At 39.7% G+C, this 20603-nt stretch overlaps 1 protein-coding gene across 1 annotated transcript in view; it reads left to right on the top strand.

The window, feature by feature from the left end:
- Positions 1-1352: 1352 nt before the first annotated feature.
- Positions 1353-20603, top strand: part of LOC106082850 (dentin sialophosphoprotein-like) — a 147608-nt gene continuing 128357 nt past the window's right edge. Inside the window, exon 1 of the mRNA XM_059365010.1 lies at positions 1353-3753. Within this exon, the coding sequence (XP_059220993.1) occupies positions 1774-3753 (1980 nt within the window). The 5' untranslated portion in view covers positions 1353-1773. The remainder of the gene's footprint in view (positions 3754-20603) is intronic.

Genomic DNA, 20603 nt, shown 5'->3' with positions numbered 1-20603 from the left:
TTTTTTATTTTAACATAATAATAAAAGAAAAATGTTTGACCTTAAGCCCATGTTTTACATGGAATAACAGAACTCACTTCGATTTAATATAAAGCTGTAAATGGAAAAACTATTAAAGAGGAACCAACCACAATTGAATTTTTCTCATAGATCCCTTTAATACATAAATTCACAAAGTTGGAAGTCTGCTGAATACAATATAATGAAAGAATAAGAAAGAAATAACTTGACCACATGGTTACAAAAAGAAAAAATATGTCCAACTCCATCGATGTGCCAATAATGCTGCATACCTTTAGGTATAACGGAAACTACAAAAGATCCGAAAAATAATTAAAAATTAAGAAATAGATGTAAAAAATATATACCAAATACTAATAAAACTATAAGCGCCTTTAGACATTATTAAAAATTCTATGGAACATATTAAGACCTCCTCAGAGCATAATTGTAGTGATTGCATACTAATAGGGGTTATTATTTTTATCAGAACAAGCCGTTTATTTTAAAGAACATACTTTTAGATATTGAATACTTATAGGGGTTTTTATGTCACAAAACAAGTCGTATAATTTAAAATTTAAAATTTGTATGGAACTAAAAGCTACACTTAAAAAAATATCTTGGACTTTCAAAAACATTTAACGACTTTCAAAAAGTCAAATCCCATTGCATGCTGACAGGCGTTAAGGGATACCAACCAATGTCTATTAATTTGTTTAACAAATCCATTTAAAAAATCTTTTTTAACTGAATATATTGAACGCCTGGTTTTCAAATAATGATGTACGTGTCAAAAGTTCTAAAGGATCCCACCGCGTTTACCAGGTTTTTTTCATCACCTTTTTGTATAACCCTTTTTTAATTTAACTTTACCCAGTCGGGAGAAAACAGCCTCCCGAATGGCATGAAAGAAGAGAACTCACAAATTACTTGACCACAAGCATACACTCCAAGTGCCAAAAAACAAAAACGAAATCCCTTAAAGTTAAAAGGATGAGCACAAAAAAAATCATTAACTTTTAACCCATGGCGCTGCACCCAACCCACCACACTCGTCCACCTAAAATTTCATTTATCTTCTACAGTTTTTGTGTTCGTCCCATTCTTTTTTGTTATAAAAATAATAAAACTCAAAATGGAAAAATGTATGAAGATTTATGAAAACAATTTAAGAAACAGTAGACACCAATTGGACTTAACACCCTTCGGACAACACTGCTAAGCTGTATGCACAAGGGGGAGCGGCAACGAAAAACCACAAAGTTTTCATATGAAATAAAATTAAAAATTTGTCCTTGGTCCATGGTCCTTGGCGAATAGGAAGGATTGCTTTTTGTGTTGCAAAAAAAACGATTCTAGCGAGATGATTGTGAAAGAACTAAAATGTATGATGTGGCAGCGACATCAGGTGATAAAGGCTACAACAAAGGAGATAAACTCCCTTTAGAAACAAGAAAAAAAATTCCCTCTACTCTAAACAACAACCACCGCTAGCCGCACAAATACAAATATACATACGCACCTTGGTAACCATTTGAAAACTTCCATTTATGACTGAAATTCATCCAGCATCGCGTGTAAAACAAACACCACCATAACATCACAGTCCATTCAAGCAAACCTCAAATAACAATGTTTCAGTCGAACGCCAAAGAGCCACCAAAAATCCATACCTAAGGTTGCTTGCTTAAGCCCACAAGGAATCTGGTACGAAAACACTCATCAAGGATTCGTCATCGTTTTTGTCATCCGAAAACATCCCCGGCAAATATGCAAAAGTCATCCCGTAGCAACAGCAACAGTAGTGCCAACAATAGCAAGGAAAAGCCCAACAAATTGAAACTCACACAAAACTCCGACCGAAATGCGAACTCTACCTCCACTTCTCCCACCGCCACCACCACCACCTCCAACACTGCAGCCAGTAGTGCTAGCGTCAGTTCCATACAGGGAGGAACTATACGAAAATCTTCCACTAAGCGCTCCAGATACTCCAACGAAGAAGGCAACCAAACTCAAGGTGTGATCTATCAGGATGAGAATTATATGGAGTTTGATTTCTTTGCAAGGGAGGGTTCTGGACAGCGAGAGCCCAGTCAATTTACCGAACTCTTTCGCGACTTTCCGGTTTGCTATGAGGTCACAACACTGCCCATACCCAATAGTCAAAAAGAACTGCAGAATCCCCCGCCTTACAGAGATCCTCCACCTCCCACGCCCCCACCTCTGTCACAGCTGCCCTCTCGGAATCCCAGAAATGCTGAGGCCTCCGGAGTGCAATCGTGCCCCTCGAGTCCCTTTAGGGGCAAAGTAGTCTTAAGTAAGAAAGAGAGAAAGGAACTTAGCAAGCTTGCCAAGCAACAAGACAATAATACTTCCAATAGCACCTCCAATATTAGAGCCCTGGACTCCTCTGATTCAGGCTCAGCATCGCATCACAGCAGCCCCTACAAAGGCAGGGTCACGGAGCTTAAGAATTGCATAGCACGCATAAATTCGAAGGGCATATTCGCTTCACTACATCGCAGCTCCCAAAAATCTTTGAATGCCCAAACGACGGCTGAAGAGCAAAGTTCCTCTCACGAAGTATCGCCTCCACCACCAGCGCCCGAAAGCAGTCCTCCGGGATCGAATGCCTCCAACAACAATGATGCCGACTACACGGAGAAACTGAAAAATTTGCCTGTAAGGCAACGCAAAGCTCACACCTCACACATGGACAACTACTGCCTATTTGATCCCATGGATTTTGTCAACGAAAAAACCCTAAGGAGAAGAACCCATGACTCGTTGCTCATGGACCTCCCACTACAGCAACAACATCATGGTTTACGAGACCCCCTTTTCAGTTCAAGGCAAAACTTAGATTTCAGCGAAGAGGAGTTGGTGCCGGAGGTGATATACGACGACCAAGAAGAAGCAACAGAAGCAGAGACAAAGGAAACTACCAAAAATTTCGACCATCACAATTATTTTGTCATAGATCCCGACGACTTTGAGGAAGAACCGTCCCTGGACATAGGCATACCCAATCCCTTTACGAATGAACAAGTCGTGCAAGCGAATCTAACAGCCGAACAGCATACCTACGTCAACAATGCGGATGCTCTCAAGGCCTCCGAAAGCCTGGAAAAACTTTTAAATGCCTTCGAAACAGCGCCAAGTATGTCCAACAGTCAGGAGAGCAAAGACACCACCAACTCAACAGCCACCACGACTTCCACAGCCTTAGTTGAATCATCCACCTCTACGAATTCCAACAGCTCATCCACCTCAAACACTTCCTCGCAAACCACGCTGCAGCGTACCAAAAAGAAGTTGACCTTCTTAAATCTATCGCCCTTTCGTTCGAATAAGTCGCCGCACTCGGATAAGACCAATTCGAAAAAGACCAAATCCGAGAGTACTGCGCATCCAGTGCAATCCCAGCAAAAGCGTGCAGTTTCGGAGTTTGTCAACTCGGAGCATATGTTCCATTTGCAGCAAATGTTGCTGAGTGCCGACAATGTACTAAACGATGTGCGCTCGCACCACGAAACCATTGAACTGAATTACGTACTCTTCAATCCGGGTCCGGTTCCCAGTCGCAATGTTCAGTATAAAATACGAAAACCCAGACCTTTGTCTACGCACAGTGATGCGGATAGTGGATTTTTGAGCCCCTGCTCACCGGATGAGTTTTCATCGCTGAAATCGAATCCCGCTATTTTGGTGCTACAACAGTGTGATAGTGTTCAAGGATACATTGAGGTGAGTTTGCATTTTCAATTTGTTGTATAGATTTTAGTATAAAAAGAAGAACAGTTGCATGGAACTGTATTGGAACCACTCTGAGACGTCGAGATCTGTTTTGGCAGTGATGATTTGTGAAACTTTTGTACTATAAGAGGTTTTATTTTGTGTGCTGCACGGTGGATGGTCCAGAATCGAAAGTCAATAACCTTGACTCTAAAGCTTTGAGCCGTATCTACAACCGGGTTTTACAGAACCCAAAACATCGTAAGAGAAATGAAGTTACTGATTATGGGTCTATGGATTCTGATTCTGGATTTTTGTACGCTGCACAGTGGGCTAGGAATTACATTTTTGCGATACTTTGAATAAGAAAAGCTGGATTTAAAACTAAACTTGGCCCTACGAAATTTTGTTTGGGCTGCAATAAAAGCTTTTATGATTTTATATTCTGATTGTTGGATACAACTTTCAAAACCACATGAAAGAGATGTTCTTGTATTATGAAATTTTCATAAAGCTGAGGTGACCTTGAAATGCACTCCACTTTGTTAAAAATTCCGCTTTCTTATATTCAGGGGCTTTGTAGGGCCCAGAAATTCAAGACCAATTTCCACTATTGAAGATTATTGCGCATTCCTATTTCATACTTGTTATTTCATAGGCTCTATATGGCCCAGATATTTTCCACTGTTCAAATATGAAGACCAATTGTCATCCCACTGTGCGTTCGGATGTGCTTACCAACAGAGGCCTATTAAGAAAATTTTACAGTATATGATAAAAGTTTCACTTTGTGTTTCTTAATGGAATGCTAGTGAGAAAATCATAAAAATGAGTATCAAAGTTTTCTTTTGTATTTCGATTTACTAACGATGACCTACGTTGAAACAAAATCAAGCTCGTCACTTTGGAAAATGAATTTTATTACTCGACTCACAATCTTAAACTTCTTAGCTTGCCTTTAGTAGTGGTCAATATGCATTGTTGTAATCATTAGTTACAGCATCATCTATCGCCCTCCTCCTTAAATGGTGAGTATCCATTTCAAATAAATTAAATAGACATTTTCATTGAGTACCGTTTTCAAAAATTACTCCATAACAGCAGCAATTCGCACATTTGTGCTGCTCTCCATTATCGCGCATCTTCAAAATGTCTGTGGAAATTTGTAGAACATCATTTCCAATAAATGTTTGTGGCCCTTTCGATATGAATTGCAATTTGGTACTTTGACATGCCATGGTGGATGGATGCGCTATCTGATATTGCGGCCCCATTAGTGCTGTGCCATTTTGACACTGTCTTGTTTGGCAAAGACGTATCATTATCACTTTGGCATAGCATAAAAGTAAACATTTATGTCAATTGACACAAACACACCCACATTGTTGTCGTTCCACTACAAGCCAACTTCCCCCCGCCAAACATCAGCCACCAGCTGTGTCATTGAATAGTTCTCCCTGTGAAGCTGCAGCTATACCCACTTGTCACAGACAATTTTCCCCAAAGAAGCGTAGCTAACAAAGTGCTGTTCTTTAAAAGCTTTCTGGCCATGCTGCCGACATTGTAGTCCTTTGCGCCATTTGGGGCAGTTGCAAAAATGCCACCATCAAAACAATTTTAATTCAATTGTTTGGCCCTTTTTGATGTCTAATAAATATAAGACATTTAGTTTTTTAAGAAAATATTTAGAAAAATTTCTTTCCCAACGGGGGGTGGAAACAGTGCTTTAGGGCAGGCCTAAGACAAAGTGGGTACACATCTGTTCCAAAAAAAAAAAAAAACAAAACAAAAATACATATTGTTAACAAAATTAGACTTTATTGAGTACTTGGTTTTTTCTTTTTGCAAGAAACAGAGTGTGTGTAAGGCCTCTTGAAAAATATTCAAGAATTTCATATGTGTCATGGTGGCATTGGCGTAGGATGAAGGTTTGTCGGGGAGGGGTTAATATTAATACGTGTTAAAAGTTGGCTGTAAAAAAAACTTATTGGACATACATTTGGAAGAAAACAAATTAACATTTAATTTGAAAAAAATCCGATGTTTTTGGATAATTGTGCAGTAAAAATTTTATGAAAAACTAGCTGGCCTTCTGTGCCCTGATTTGTCTCAAGTAGCATATATCGTCCGATTCCCAATTGTGGGAATTTTCCTTTGCAAAAGGCGAGATTTGAAACAAGGAGTGTTCCAATGACTCGTCTTTTTTATTTGCCCTGCGCCTTGATAGCACGTGATTCATGTGGACCCTTACATGTTCGCCTCGCCTTGTCATGGTCTCTTATGCCCATAGGAGTTCTTCTTTGCTTTCGGTAGCCTCTTCATGCCATTGTGTCACATTCGTGTCCCTTGCCCATGTCCTTAACTGGTCGGCTTAACTTTGGCTCTTACTACTAGCTTGTCTTCTCGTCCATCCCCCCTTGCTCTATTGTAACCCAACACCCTAATGATGCAATATGTAGCGTAAGCTTTTACCGCTCTTTGGCAATCCAGTAGACATTGATTTCTTCACTCTATTTGTTATTGTCCTAATAGGTAGGTATCTTTCCAACATGTCTACTCCTATCCTACCCTATCCCTACCCTATCGCTACTCCACCTCAACCCTATCTCTAACCTACCTCTACGCTGTCCCTACCTTATCCCTACCCTATCCCTACCGCAACTCTACCCTATCCCTAACCTACCTCTACGCTATTCCAACCTTATCAATACCCTATCCTTATCCCTACTCTACCCTATTCCATCCCTATCCCTATCCCTATCCCTATCCCTATCCCTATCCCTATCCCTATCCCTATCCCTATCCCTATCCCTATCCCTATCCCTATCCCTATCCCTATCCCTATCCCTATCCCTATCCCTATCCCTATCCCTATCCCTATCCCTATCCCTATCCCTATCCCTATCCCTATCCCTATCCCTATCCCTATCCCTATCCCTATCCCTATCCCTATCCCTATCCCCATCGCTATCCCTATCCCTATGCCTATTCCTATCCCTATGCCTATCACTATCACTATCACTATCACTATCACTATCACTATCACTATCACTATCACTATCACCATCACTATCACTATCACTATCACTATCACTATCACTATCACTATCACTATCACTATCACTATCACTATCACTATCACTATCACTATCACTATGACTATCACTATCACTATCACTATTACTATCACTATCACTATCACTATCACTATCACTATCACTATCACTATCACTATGACTATCACTATCACTATCACTATCACTATCACTATCACTATCACTATCCCTATCCCTATCCCCACCCTATCCCCACCCTATCGATACCCTACCCCTCCTATCCCAACCCTATCCCCACCCTATCCGTACCTTATCCATACCCCATCAACACCCAATTCCTATCATTACCCTATCTTATTCCTAACTTGTTCCTACCTTAACTAATCCCTACCCTATCATTATACAATCCTATACCTATCTTATCTGTATTATCCTATCTTTATTATATACCATTCCATTTCTATCCGATCCTTACAATATCCTTTGCGCATACCTATCCTATCCCTACCCTACCACTAATACTACCCCTACCCCTTCTCTACCTTATCCCTTCAATATCATTATCCTATTCCTATCCGTACCAAGTCTCTGCCCTATCACTCTAAAATCCTAATCCCATCCTATATGTATTCAATTTTCAGGGGCTTAACTTTGGTTTTTTATACAGTAAAGAAGGTGCGGCTCAGCTTCTTGGATATATGAGCCATTTTATTATATGTGGGTACAATTCCAGGTGTCTTTGCCAGAAGAACCGTATTTTGATCAGGGAGGTATCTGGACAAACAATGTAGAGACTCATGTCCGTTGTTTTCCCTAGCCACAAGGTATCCGGTGGCATTTGTGATAAGGGTCCTCCGACCCAATCTTGATTCCTTTGTATAGTATTCCACACTCGACCTCAATTATCGTCCCAGGGTTTCGGTCTGAAACCTATGCAATTCCTTAACATTTCCCTATGGTCACATCTATTATCACTTCGCCTTATGTTTTTTAGCCACGATTGCTACCTCATGCATTACCGGTATGTATAAGGGACCGATATTTAAATTATTTCCAGCGACAGGTGGCTTGGTTCTTAAAACACACTTTAACGTTAACGTTGTACTTCCTCTCCATTTTGGTCCACCCAAGCGTATTAATGCCTATGTCAAAATTAGCTTTCGCCCACTTTCGTAGAGCCAGCGGAACATCTTGGGTTTCAGCCCCTATTTCGAGACAATGGCTTAAATAGTGACCATCACCAATGCCCTTTACGCTCCTGATTGTGGTACTGCCAATTCAGTTTCCTGTCCAAGATAACCTCCTAGTTATTTGACCGCATTCGTTATTGAGATCGTTCTAACTAAAAAGTGTGGGTCCTCGTATTGACATATCTTCGTCTTCCCAGTGAAAAGACAGATTGATACCTTTTTTTCAGAGTTGATATTTAAAACCCGCCGGTTTCGCACATCTACATGTCATTCTTAAAACTTTCTCGGCCTTCAAAAACATATCGATGCAATTTTCCTCAGAAGTATAACAATATAGTCTGCATAGTAGATTGGGAGGCCATTATAGTGCAGAGGTTGGAATGCACACCAAAGAAGTGTCGCAATGCGGCATGCCGTTCGGACTCGGCTATAAAAAGGAGGTCCATAATTATTAAGCTTAAACTTTAATCGGACAGCACTCATCGATATGTGAGATGTTTGCACTTGTTCCTTAATGGGAAAATTTTCAATTTGCTTGGGAGACTGATGCAAATCCATAATTAGCGAGGGTCCTCAGCAGACTGTTGATAAGCACCGAGATACTGCGATATCCTGTATCTCTCCTCTACGCCATTTATGAAACGCAGATCTTATCGATTTGGTCTTTAGCATATGATATATCAAGTCGCTGAGAATTTGGTCCACCTGACACAGGTCTATGGATTGGATCCTCGATCCTCACATTGTTAAAGACCCTCTCATTATCAATGCGCACTACCAGTATATAGATTTTATTCAGTAATGACGCTCTAACCTTTGAACTACCTGGAGTAATGCACTTACATTCCTCCCAATATTTCCTAGTAGGATTGACGTAAAGTTGAGCCATCTGTAAGCCTCCGAAAATTTCTGATTCGATGCAGCTGTGCCCGTCTGTCTCTCCGTATGTCTGTCCACGGATACTTGTGATCAAGGTACAGGTCGCAGTTGTTGTCCCTTATCATCAAAGTTTGCATTCTCTTCCATCCGGTACTCCTTTTATGGCTGTGATTGCCACGATTTAAGACCGATCTTTGGACACCTCAGCATGAGGGATTTTATTTGGCTCAATACGTGGGCAGAATTTCATCAATATCGGTTCAAATTTATATCTGTTTAGCTTCCATATATAACTTTTAGCCGATATGCGCTTGTATGGCAGCAGTAGCCAGAATTTCATTTAAGGTATTTAATATTTAAGCAAAATATCTCTAAAATCTGTTCGGATTTACTTATGGCTCCCATCCTTCATGCGGTATGAGCTGCGCCAATGCATTGCAAACTAGTTAGGCCATGTTATTGCACCACTCTATATGCTTCTTCTCTCTTTGTGAGTGACAATAAATAACGAGCAGGGCAAGTCATGGTTGTTGGTGCACAACGAAATTTACAGCAAATTTATCGTTACTTCTGTTCTTTAGCCAAATACAACCCCGTATTTTCGAAACTAATGAAGCGCACGTTGCTCAAAAGATTCCAGGATGACTTTCATTCCAGAGCTGTTACTTTCGCAATTCATATGAGAGAGTGTGTGGTTTGTCATCGTGTATGTGTGTGTGTGTGTGTGTGTGTGTGTGAGGAGTGAGTGAATGTGAACAAGTGCTAAAAAGCAAAAAAGGTTTGCTTCCACTTTCAGTGTTAAAACAACGAAAAACGAGAATTGATTGCTCCCTGGAGGTAAGAATGCACAAATATCCTGTTATTCTTGCACAAACCCAACTTCACTAGCACACCTATACCATCACAAGAGAAACGAAAACGAAATGTCAAGTGTTTACATTTCGCTCCAAAGGGGGTGTTAATGCATCTTTGTGTCATTTAGTTGGATGGATTGAAGAACCAGCCAGCAACAGCAACAGTAGCAGGAATAGGAAGTGGAAGTGGAAGAGGCAAAGGGGACTTCATCAGTATCAACACTGGCGTTTATGCAATCATCAAATCACCACCCCTTTGCAAGAGCAGGTTCATGGTGTCTGTGTCTGTGTCTGTGTGAGTGTTGGTCTATTGTGTCATGGAAAACACATGTTGTTTTTCCTTTTGGGCACACAAATTTGGAAAATCAAGAATTTTCCTTTTATTCTATGCCAATGATCCCTTGTGGCTTGGACTCTCCCTTCTTACATTCAGTGCCGTTCTGATCTAACAATAAGCGAAATTATCGCAAAAAATTAATCTTCAGCTTTATTCGAAATAATGCTAAACTGCATTTTCATGGGTTACAATAATTTATTGATAGGACACAGGACTCTTTGTTGCCCTTTATGGTTAATAGTTGAGAGGGTTGGTCTGGGTCTGGGAAATCGTTAGCCATTCAAAGAGCTGTGCCAGTTGTTTGTTGCCTTTGTGTGAATGCTGCCTCTGTGCGCTGGAGTGCCACTTAAGCCGCTTAAGTTGGTTACAAGATGTTTGTGAAGATAATCACTCGAGTTCTTTGTAAGACGACATCCGTTTCCCATGTGGTTGCGTGTTTACCCCATTGCTCCCCCCTTCGTATATGTGCGAGTTTTCCCGGGTGTTTGATAAATATTTCAAAATTAACCTATTAAAGATTATAATGGTTGGTTGGTGGGTCGTCATAAAAATATATGCATATATTGGAAGGGATTTTTAAGGTCATTGGGGAATTATGATAAAAAAGGAACACTGAATGGAAACTGAAATTATAGGCTTTGCAAAACGCAACAACCCTCAAAAAGATAAGACGGTGGGTTTTATCGTGGAAAAATAGCAAGGCTTAGTGCTGTAATCACCCAAAACAGGCCTAGGGGATAAAGCCAAAAGTTCTTAAAAAATGTACTAACAAGAAAACTAAAGGTAAATATGCGTATTCAATACATGGCTAATAACCATATTCTTAGAATGTTAGGAAAAATTAAGAGACTTTAGGTAATGATTCTAATGGGAACTTTAAAATTGTTTGCTATATTGCCAGAGCTGATGCAGTATACATAAAATTTAGAAAAATCTTTTACATCAGTCCATACATCGGCTTGATACAAATGATGAACAAAATACGTTTTTACTCCCTAAGCAACATTTGTTTTTCGAAAAACACAACATTTTATTAACGATCTTTAAAAAAGTCAATTTAATACTCATTAAATATCTCTCTTAGCGACAACCAGTAAGAGTATAAATCCTTTTTAACGAAGGGATTCAGAAAGTTTTCATGGTACTCCTCCTTTATATTCAAATCCCTAATTTGTTTGCATTTCAACATTACTTGAAAACATCATCGCCAATTTGTTTTCAATTTAAGAACATTACACAAATAATCCTTTAGGAGAATGCGAATTAACTCTGTCGCTCTGCTACTCTGCCACGCTGTCTCAACAAAAGAAAATTTCATAGAACAAAAAAATTCCCTACGGCAATGGCAACGGTAACGGTGACGGGGATTCACCAACAATAACGAGTGGAAAAAAAGGAACAATTTGATAATGAATCCTTGCCATGGATACCAATCGATAAGTGCCACTGACAATGGCGCTGTTTAAGCAGCGCAGAGAGTGGAGTGCGGAAAAATACCACAATAAACGATTTTCAGCAGATGAATGCAATTAATGCACACAGATAATTTTAACATAATGACTTTATAAAGAGAAACGCACTCAGACGCCAGCGCCAGCCACGTGCATTTTAATAAACTTGCAACAATGGCGTAGTATTCGAAGCACATATTTTGCGGCTATATGAGTTCATTAAATGCCAAAATGAATATGGATATTTATAAAGTCAGGTGTATACTATACACGAGGCATGCCATACTTAGAGAAACCTGAAAATCACAGAGTATTAACGAGTAGAATGTGCTAAGTTCGGCCGGGCCGAATTTTGAGAATCCACCACCAAGGATTCGAATAAAAATGTCCACTAATGAAATTGTGCACCAAATTTCTGCCAAATCGGGCAATATTTGATGCTTCTAGGGGTCGTAGAAGACTAATACGGAGACGAGTCTAATTGGGAGACGAGTCTAATCGGGAGACCAATCTAATCGGGGGACGAGTCTAATCGGGATCTATATCAGGTTGTTGTTGTTGTAGCAGTTTGGTGTGTTTATCTTTCGTCTGCTTGATTGTTTTGAGTATTCAGAAGCAGGAACTCTGCGACTAAGATGGGGTGAATCAGGGATTGAGTCTAGTGGGTCTGGCAGTTAAAGTGGTTTTGGGCAGTTAAGGAGGTGACGTGTGGTCCCTGGTCACAATCGAGGCATACATCTTGCACGTCGGTATCAATCTTTGCTCTGTAGAAATTGAGGCAGCTGCATCTGTGGGATCGTAATTAAGCCACAACTACTATGGTTTGCCGGGGGAGATCAATTTCTTGAGATGCAATGGGAGGTGGTCGTTCTCTAAGGACTACATTCGCTCGGTAGCTATTTACCGCATCTGCTACCGCGTCTGCATGAATATTGTCTAGACCCGCTTGATCTAGAGGTTCTCTCTTGTAGCGCTGAACCTCACGCTCTAGATCCTGTCACCTTAAGGTTTCTGAGCGGTGGATACCTATCCACTAGATGATGATTTGGATGGTCTCTGCGATAACAGCCCAAATGGTATTGCATAGACAGAATGTAGTTATGTCTTCGCACAGTTATGTCTTCTTTATCTACTGATGGAGGTGGTCCACATGAGAACTGAGAAGACAGCCCGTCACAGTTCGAGGGGCGGCATTCTGACAGATATGTATATTATTCCACTGCGTATCACAGAGCTGACGAAACCACACTGGGGCTGCGTAACTTACCACAAACCGGGCAATTGCTCTTCAGCAGGGAGATTCCGTGGGGGCCCAATGCCTTGGATGATTTGGCGCCACGGATGACATTCGTAACTTCGCTCATGGTAAATTGTGATGGCTGTCCATCGGCTCGGAAACGACGGATACAACGAATGGCTCTCCTCCTAGCCCTGTCAATCTCGGGATGCAGAATTAATTGACGGTTGAACAACCTGGCGAATCTTTTCGGATTAGTCACAGTTACGTCACCAAAAGTGACTGAGGTCCGGTCATCCCGTCTACCGGGTTTCGAGCGTGGCATAGCGGTGGACCGTTATCTAAGTTACATTGCTCCAAGTGTTCCAGTCTTAAATTCCGCGTATGTTCGTTAACTGCAAATGCAAATTTCGCCCATGAACATTCCACTAAGGAACGGGGGCAAACTTCTCACATATCAATGAGTGCAGTCTGATTCAAGTTTAAGCTCAATGATAAGGAGCCTTCTTTTTATAGCCGAGTCCGAACGGCGTGCCGTTCTCACTCAACTCTTTTGAAGAGAAGTTTTTGCATGGCAACATGAAGAAAACCACCGCTGAAAATTTTTTCTGATGGTCGCGCCATGATTCGAACCCTGGCGTTCAGCGTCATAGGCGGACATTCTAATCTTTGCGCTGCGGCGACCTCCTACCCTATGTTCGTTGACTACCCTGTTTATTTTCAGATTCATCTCGCTGATTCTGTAGTTAGTGGGGTCTGTACAACGTATCCCATCACACTCGTCTGCGAGCACCAGTGCTTGCGCGGGGAAAATTGGGCGGACCTTGGGTATTCGACCCGCTGGTATAAAGCGAGTGGCTGCTGCGTTAATGATGTCTCGGAATTTCCTCTCGGCAACTAGCATATTCGAGGGGGTGTCAGTTCACTGAAGCGGCGATTGGAGTTGGTGAAACCGGCCCAATCGGCCTTCTTCTGATTGATAAACGCCCGGCGCTCAAAGGTTATGAAGCCGTGTGGTAGACCGATGGCTTCGCAATTCTTGTCAGACTATCTGTCTGTTTGCTTGCCTGTCTGTAATTTGGTTCCCCTATCTGTTTGTTTGTCTTTCACTATGCATGTTTGTCTGCCTGTCGTTTTGTTTGCCCATGGTTTCTGTCATCAATGTATATATAGAAATCGGTTTAGATTATACAGGCCCCCTATACATGTATCTTTCATTCGATATGGCCTATTATGGCTGTAGTACCTACAATTTTGACCCGACACGATTTCAAAATTCATCAAAAAAAATTTAGTTGTAGAGAAGTTCCCATTTACATTTCACCCGATATATGTCTACTACATATGTTCACGTCTTTGTTTAAGGTAGGGATAGGTACATGGGGTGGTGTGTTATATAGTCAGCACCGTCCGATATTTGACTATCTTTGCGAAAACCCTAAGTAATTTACTATAAAATTCTAATCATCCTAACGCAGCTTTAAGATAAGAAATTTTACTCACTCACCATCCCAATATGTCTTCAACTCTCTCAATTATTGATATGTTCCATTATGAGTATATTTTCCACAAACTTCTTTCTTGCGATAGGAAGCAATAAAAAATTATGTACGGCGTTAGGTCGAAACCAATTTTACGTTGAAAAAACATCAATAAATTGCCACATCAATATTCCCAAATGTATTTCTAATATTTCCTTCTTGGCCCGATCGATCTACGGCAATCTAATTGTCACGTGTTCGACACACCACAACACGATACGCTTGCCAACCAGTTGGGCAAAATATCCTTTGATGGAACAGAAACCTCTGTTCTCCGAGAACATAGAAATAAAAGCATTTTAAATACAACGAAAACGCTTAAGAACAAGCAGTTGTAGAACTTACACCGTTTACAGAGGGAGCGTGCAAATTTGAAATTAGTTCCAAAAACAGAAAGAGAAAATAACTCTATAACCACCCCTCCTCAAAGCCATTAGGAATTGCTAAGAGAAAGCCATAACAATAAATAATACAAAAGAAACCCCCCTGAAAAACCTTTGGTGGTACTTTTTTGGTAACATAAAAATTCAGTTTATCGAACGTACGCAGTTTTAGTGAGGGCTGCTTCACTCTGCCAGTATGCCTTGCCACCATAAGAAAGGCGCTAAGCCGTTAACAGTCAAGTGCATGCGACAAAGTGTGTTTTGTTGATGTAAAGAAGGGTGGTTGACAAAGTGGCGTGGCTGTCAAATGCAGTACCAAAACATCGGCCTAATGTCAAAAATATCCAATGTTTCGAATAGCAACACAGCTTGGCTTTGTTCACTCTTTTATGGGATTTATGAGGAGAATCGCGTTATTTGGAGAAATGCACTAAACAGGAAATGCTTGTCTGCGTGGCCTGTAAGGTGGAAGCCTCCCACACATTAAACTGAACCCTTAAGTGTAACCAAAGACATGGACAAATGACACGCGCTACATTTTCCAATACACTGTTTAGGTTGATGCAGGGGATATAGTAATCGAGACCCTTAAAATGCAGTCGAGTGTAAAACAGCAGGGTTCTCAGCCAAACCTCTTCTTGGAAACAAAAAACAAAGGTTGGGTTGAATTGTCATTATTAGCCCAATAAAGGCTAAAAATTGTTATAAATTTTAATAAGAGAGCAGGAGCAAAATCCTTATACTGTACTGTTGCCCTATGGTAGCATTACTGTTTGGCTATGACTATGGCTGTGGCAGCTTCACTACATTTCTGACATACGTTAATCCTTGTGATTATCGTCGTGTGACTTTTTGATTTATGACCACAATAAAATGTTCTCAGTGGGTTGTTTGTTTCAGAGTTAGTCCTTACAACTGTATGTTTAGCCATCATGATCGAGGTCTCTTTCATTTTCATACCAAATTATTTCACGGTTGAGTTGTTCTTTGTTTTCCGAGATATGGAATATGTTTGGTAAACATGACAATAGTCACTTAGCTGTTTTATTCAAGGCGAGTTTAATGTTCCATTAAGGGGCGATAATGATTTCCGAAAGGCCATTTTGGAGATATAATCTAAAAGTCTGATAATGCAACTGAGAACATAATTAACAGAAATGAACTTCAAGCTGGCCTAAAGTCAAAGGGAGAAGTATGAGTAAAAGGAATGTTTTTCAGAAAATTTTTAAGTTATATAATAAACAAGTTTTGAAGATTGTCGAAGTTAAATCAAAATCAAAATGCCGGACCGAAGTTAAAATGCCGACCACCACTGAGAGATATCACCTGAATTTCGTGGACATCAGATGATAAACCGGCAAACTGTCGATGTCGAAATTTTTGATATTTCTAATAAAAAATATAGATATAGATATACTATCGTTAATTTGCCATCACCTATATTTTTTAACGAAATCAGAACCAACAAGTAAAAGCGTGCTATGTTCGACCAGGCCGAATCTTGGAATCCCACCGTCATGGATTCTGCTAAAAATTTATACAGAATAAATTTAGTTGTAAGGGCTCAAGAAATCAAATCGGGAGAGCGATTTATATGGGAGCTATATCAGGTTATAGACCGATTTGGACCATACTTAGCACAGATTTTAGAAGTCATAACGGAACACTACATGTAAAATTTCAGCCAGAAACTGCAGCTTGTAAGAGCTTCAGAAGGCAAATCGGGAGATCGGTTTATATGGGAGCTATATCTAAATATGAACCGATATAGACCATTTGCAATCCCCAACGACCCATAACAATACTAAGTATCTGTGCAAAATTTCAAGGGGCTAGCTTTACGCTTTCGACCGCTATCGTGATTTCGACAAACGGATGGACGGACATGGCTAGATCGACTGAGAACGTCGAGACGGTCAAGAATATATATATACCTTATGGGGTCTTCGACGAATATTTTGAGGTGTTACAAACGGAATGACTATACCTATACCACATTCTATGGTGGTGGATATAAAAATCAGGAGATCGATTTATATAGAAGAAATATCAATGTCACCAAAGTTAGTTGGAAGTTATGTGAGAAGTCATTGTACAAAATATTAGCCCAATAACATGAAAATTGCGCCCTCTATAGGCGCAACGTATTTTAAAGCATACATTCAGTATCGGATAACTTATTATACCCTCCACTATAGGATGGGGGTATACTAATTTCGTCATTCTGTATGTGAAATCTGAGACCATTAAGGAATAAATATTCTTGATCGTCATGACATTTAAAGTCGATCTAGCTATGTCCGTCCGTCCGTCCGTCTGCCTCGAAAGCACGCTAAATTTCGAAGGAGTAAAGTTAGGTGCTTGAAATTTTACACAAATGTTAATGTATTGTAAATGGTCCAAATCGGACCGTGCTTTTATATAGCTGCCATATAAACAGATCTTGGGTCTTGGCATGTTGAGCCTCACTAGGGGGCTGTTCTTATCCGAATTGGCAGACATTTTGCACGTGCTGTTTTGGTATCGCTTCGTTGAAGAATGATTTTCAACAACTGTGCCAAGTATGGACGAAATCAGTCCATAACCTGATATAGCCACCATATAAACCGATCTCCCGATTAGACTTCTCGTGCATCTAGAGGGCGCAATTTTTATCTAATTCGGTTGCATATGCCGTTTTGGTATGACTTCCAACAATCTCCCAATTTGACACTGTGAGCCACTGGAGGGCTCAAATTTTATTCGATTTGCCTGAAATTTTGGAGGTGGTAATTTTCTATGGCTCTACCAGCCATGACATGCAGCTCATATATATATATATATATTGAAAAGATCATACAAAAAACTTGACAAATACGATCCATGGTGGGTGGTATATAAGATTCGGCTCGGCCGAACTTACTACGATTTTAATTGTTTTTATTACATTTTGCTAACAAATTTAATTTGCCAATAGTATCGATAGCAAAAATATCAATCGATATTGAGACAAAAAGTAAAATATCGATAATATCGATATTTTGTCAGCTCTATTAGTTAACAATATAGCGATATTGCTTAACAAATATGAAAATCGGAACATCGGTCTATATGCCAGATATATTCCAATATGGTACAATCTGGGCCATACTCGGCGTTAATATCAAAAGGTCTGACAAAACTCTTTTTTAATTTCGGCGAGATCAGATAATAAATTGACATTTTATAAACCCAAGACCTTAAATAAGGATACCGGTCTATATTGCAGGTTTATCCCAATATGGTTCGGTTCGATTCGAATCACACTTGGTACGAGTGTTGAGAGTTCCAAATACAACTCTCTGTAACAAATTATCGCGAAATCAGGGGAAAAATAAGCCTTTATGAGCACAAGAAAAACTGCAATTCACATGGGGGCTATGTCAAGAATAAGTCCGATATTGCACATCTTCGTGAAAAGTTTCAGCTATTTATCTTCATATTTAAAAACTCTTCAGTGACTTCGATAGACTGACGGAGAGATAGACAAACGGCTAGATAGACAGACTGACAGATATACAGAGATAAAAATTATTTTTAAAAACAACAACTTTGGTCGAAAAAACAACTAGGAAAGTTGTTAATTTTCCTGCAACAATTTATTTTGAATCGCAACGACCCAAAGCAAAAATTTGTTGTTGAAAGGCGCTCTTTGCAATCCAATATATAACAACAACAACAATATATCCATAAGCTAGGCAAAATACCATCTAACCAGCCAACGCATGTGCTTTGCTTTGGGGTGGAGTTGTTATTGTTTTCTTTGTTCGGCTTGAGCTGCTTTGTCTCGTTCGTACTGCTGCTTTCGGGTTTTCCTCTGTCATTCTTTACTATTAGCCTTAAAAACAAATTTTAATAATTTTGGTGCGGCAGTGTATTGAACTCATGATCTCATGTTTGGAAGTCTTGCACGCATCCGTCATGAATGGCATGGGAGTTTTGTGCTCCACATGGAGCCTATTTTCACAACAACCCCATCTAAAGAATTCGACAAAATTTCAATTATTTTGTCTTTCAAGTCTCTTATAGAGACTTACAACAAATAATGTTTCCGATTCTATGTTAAAATTCGTTGAGAATTTAAAGTTTCAAGTACAAATTTAGTAGCGAAATATTATGGTGATCGATTAACGAAACCCATGCCGCTTCGTCGTGGAATTTATTACAAAATCGCTAATAGTACTCTGCACCACTACTGTGGCATGATAAAATGTGTATTTTGACTCAGAAATTCCTGCTGATTCGACTTAGCCATGTCCACCTGTCCGAATATCCTTTCTGTGCTGATAGTCCATCTGTCGTTATTTTGTAACTAATGTCGAGATCGCATTTGTTATCCACTCATCACGAAAATTTGCACACATCACTTTTTTAGCACACAGACAAATACTATCAATTTTGGTCAAAATCGGTTCAGATTTAGATAGAAGTAGCTTCCATATATACTCGTATAATCCGCCCGATTTACACATACTTGGTAACTTCAATTTTCAACGGATTTGCATGAAATTTGGTACGATATGTTGTACTACTCATATGAAAGCTTCTGCCAAATCTTATCAAAATCGGTTCAGACTTGGATATAGCTCTTATAATAGTTTTCAACCTACAGAAAATACAGCCCAGTATTTCAACCTCGGCTACTACCTTTATATGGGATCTTTATGAGTATCTACATCATAACCGATATTGATGAAACTTGGCAGAGGCTTCCAGAATAGTAATAAAACGCTTGAACCCTAAAATATATCTGAGCTAAATCTAAATCTGAACCGCTTTTCACCAGAGTTAATAGTGTTTGTCAATATGCTAAAAAAAGTGATATGTGATCAATTTCGCGAAGATTGGATAAAAAATGCCACCTGTACCTTGATTACAAACCGCGAGGTATTCGCGCCCAAACGGACATGATTAGATCGAACTAGCGTGTAAGTCTGAGTTGACCGATCAACTGTTAACTGCCAAAGAAGTGGTTGTAGGTAATTTGTATTTAATATAGTTAAAGTTAAGTTAGTTAATTTAGTTAAAAAGTTTACTTTGTGCTCAAATTAAATTCTAAGACGTTAAATCCTCCAATATATTCGAAAAACTTAACTTTTCCAAATTTATATGCCGCTGTGGCATGTTATTGTTAACCGATCGTCATAATATTTTGTATCTCGCTTATTAGAACCAAAAGGAACAAGTAAAAAGGCATTAAGTTCGGCCGGGCTGAACTTTGGATACCCACACCTTAGGTATATGTGTAAATCCCATTTCGTCACAATCCGGTGAAAATTGGATAACTTAAGCAACCAAATTTGGCACGGACATTGAGTGGTCTAATATTTATGTCACTATTCAATTTTGTAGAACAAAATATTGGTCTTTTTGGCAGATATATCCAATTATAAACCGATCTGAACCATATTAAAGTCGGATATCGTGAGGCTCAGAAAAAATCACTGTTTAAATTTCAGCGAAATCGGGCAATAATAAAGCTTTTATGGGTTTCAGCCCCTTATCGGCAGATCGGTCTATATGGCAGCTATATCTAACTATAGTCCGATCTGAACCATATTTAGGTCGGATGATGGGAGGTCTTAACTTACTCACTGCTTAAAATTTCAGGGAAATCAGGTAATAAATAAAGCTTTTATTGGCTTCAGACCCCTTATCGTCAGATCAGTGTATATGGCAGCTATATCTAAATATAGTCCGATCTGAATCATATTTAGGTCGGGTATGAGGAGGCTAAAAATAACTCACTGATTCAAATTTTAGCGAAATCGGTTCAAAAATAAAGCTTTTATGGGCTTCAGACCCTTTATCGGCAGATCGGTCTATATAACAGCTGCATCTAAATATAGTCCGATCTGTACCATATTTGGGTCGGATGTTGGGAGGTTTAAGACTGCTCACTACTCCAAATTTCAG

The sequence above is a fragment of the Stomoxys calcitrans genome, chromosome 3 (assembly GCF_963082655.1).
Source record: "Stomoxys calcitrans chromosome 3, idStoCalc2.1, whole genome shotgun sequence".
Classification (NCBI taxonomy): Eukaryota; Metazoa; Arthropoda; class Insecta; order Diptera; family Muscidae; genus Stomoxys; species Stomoxys calcitrans.
Note: the sequence above shows the minus strand (reverse complement) of the source record. Positions and strands in the feature narration are given on the sequence as shown.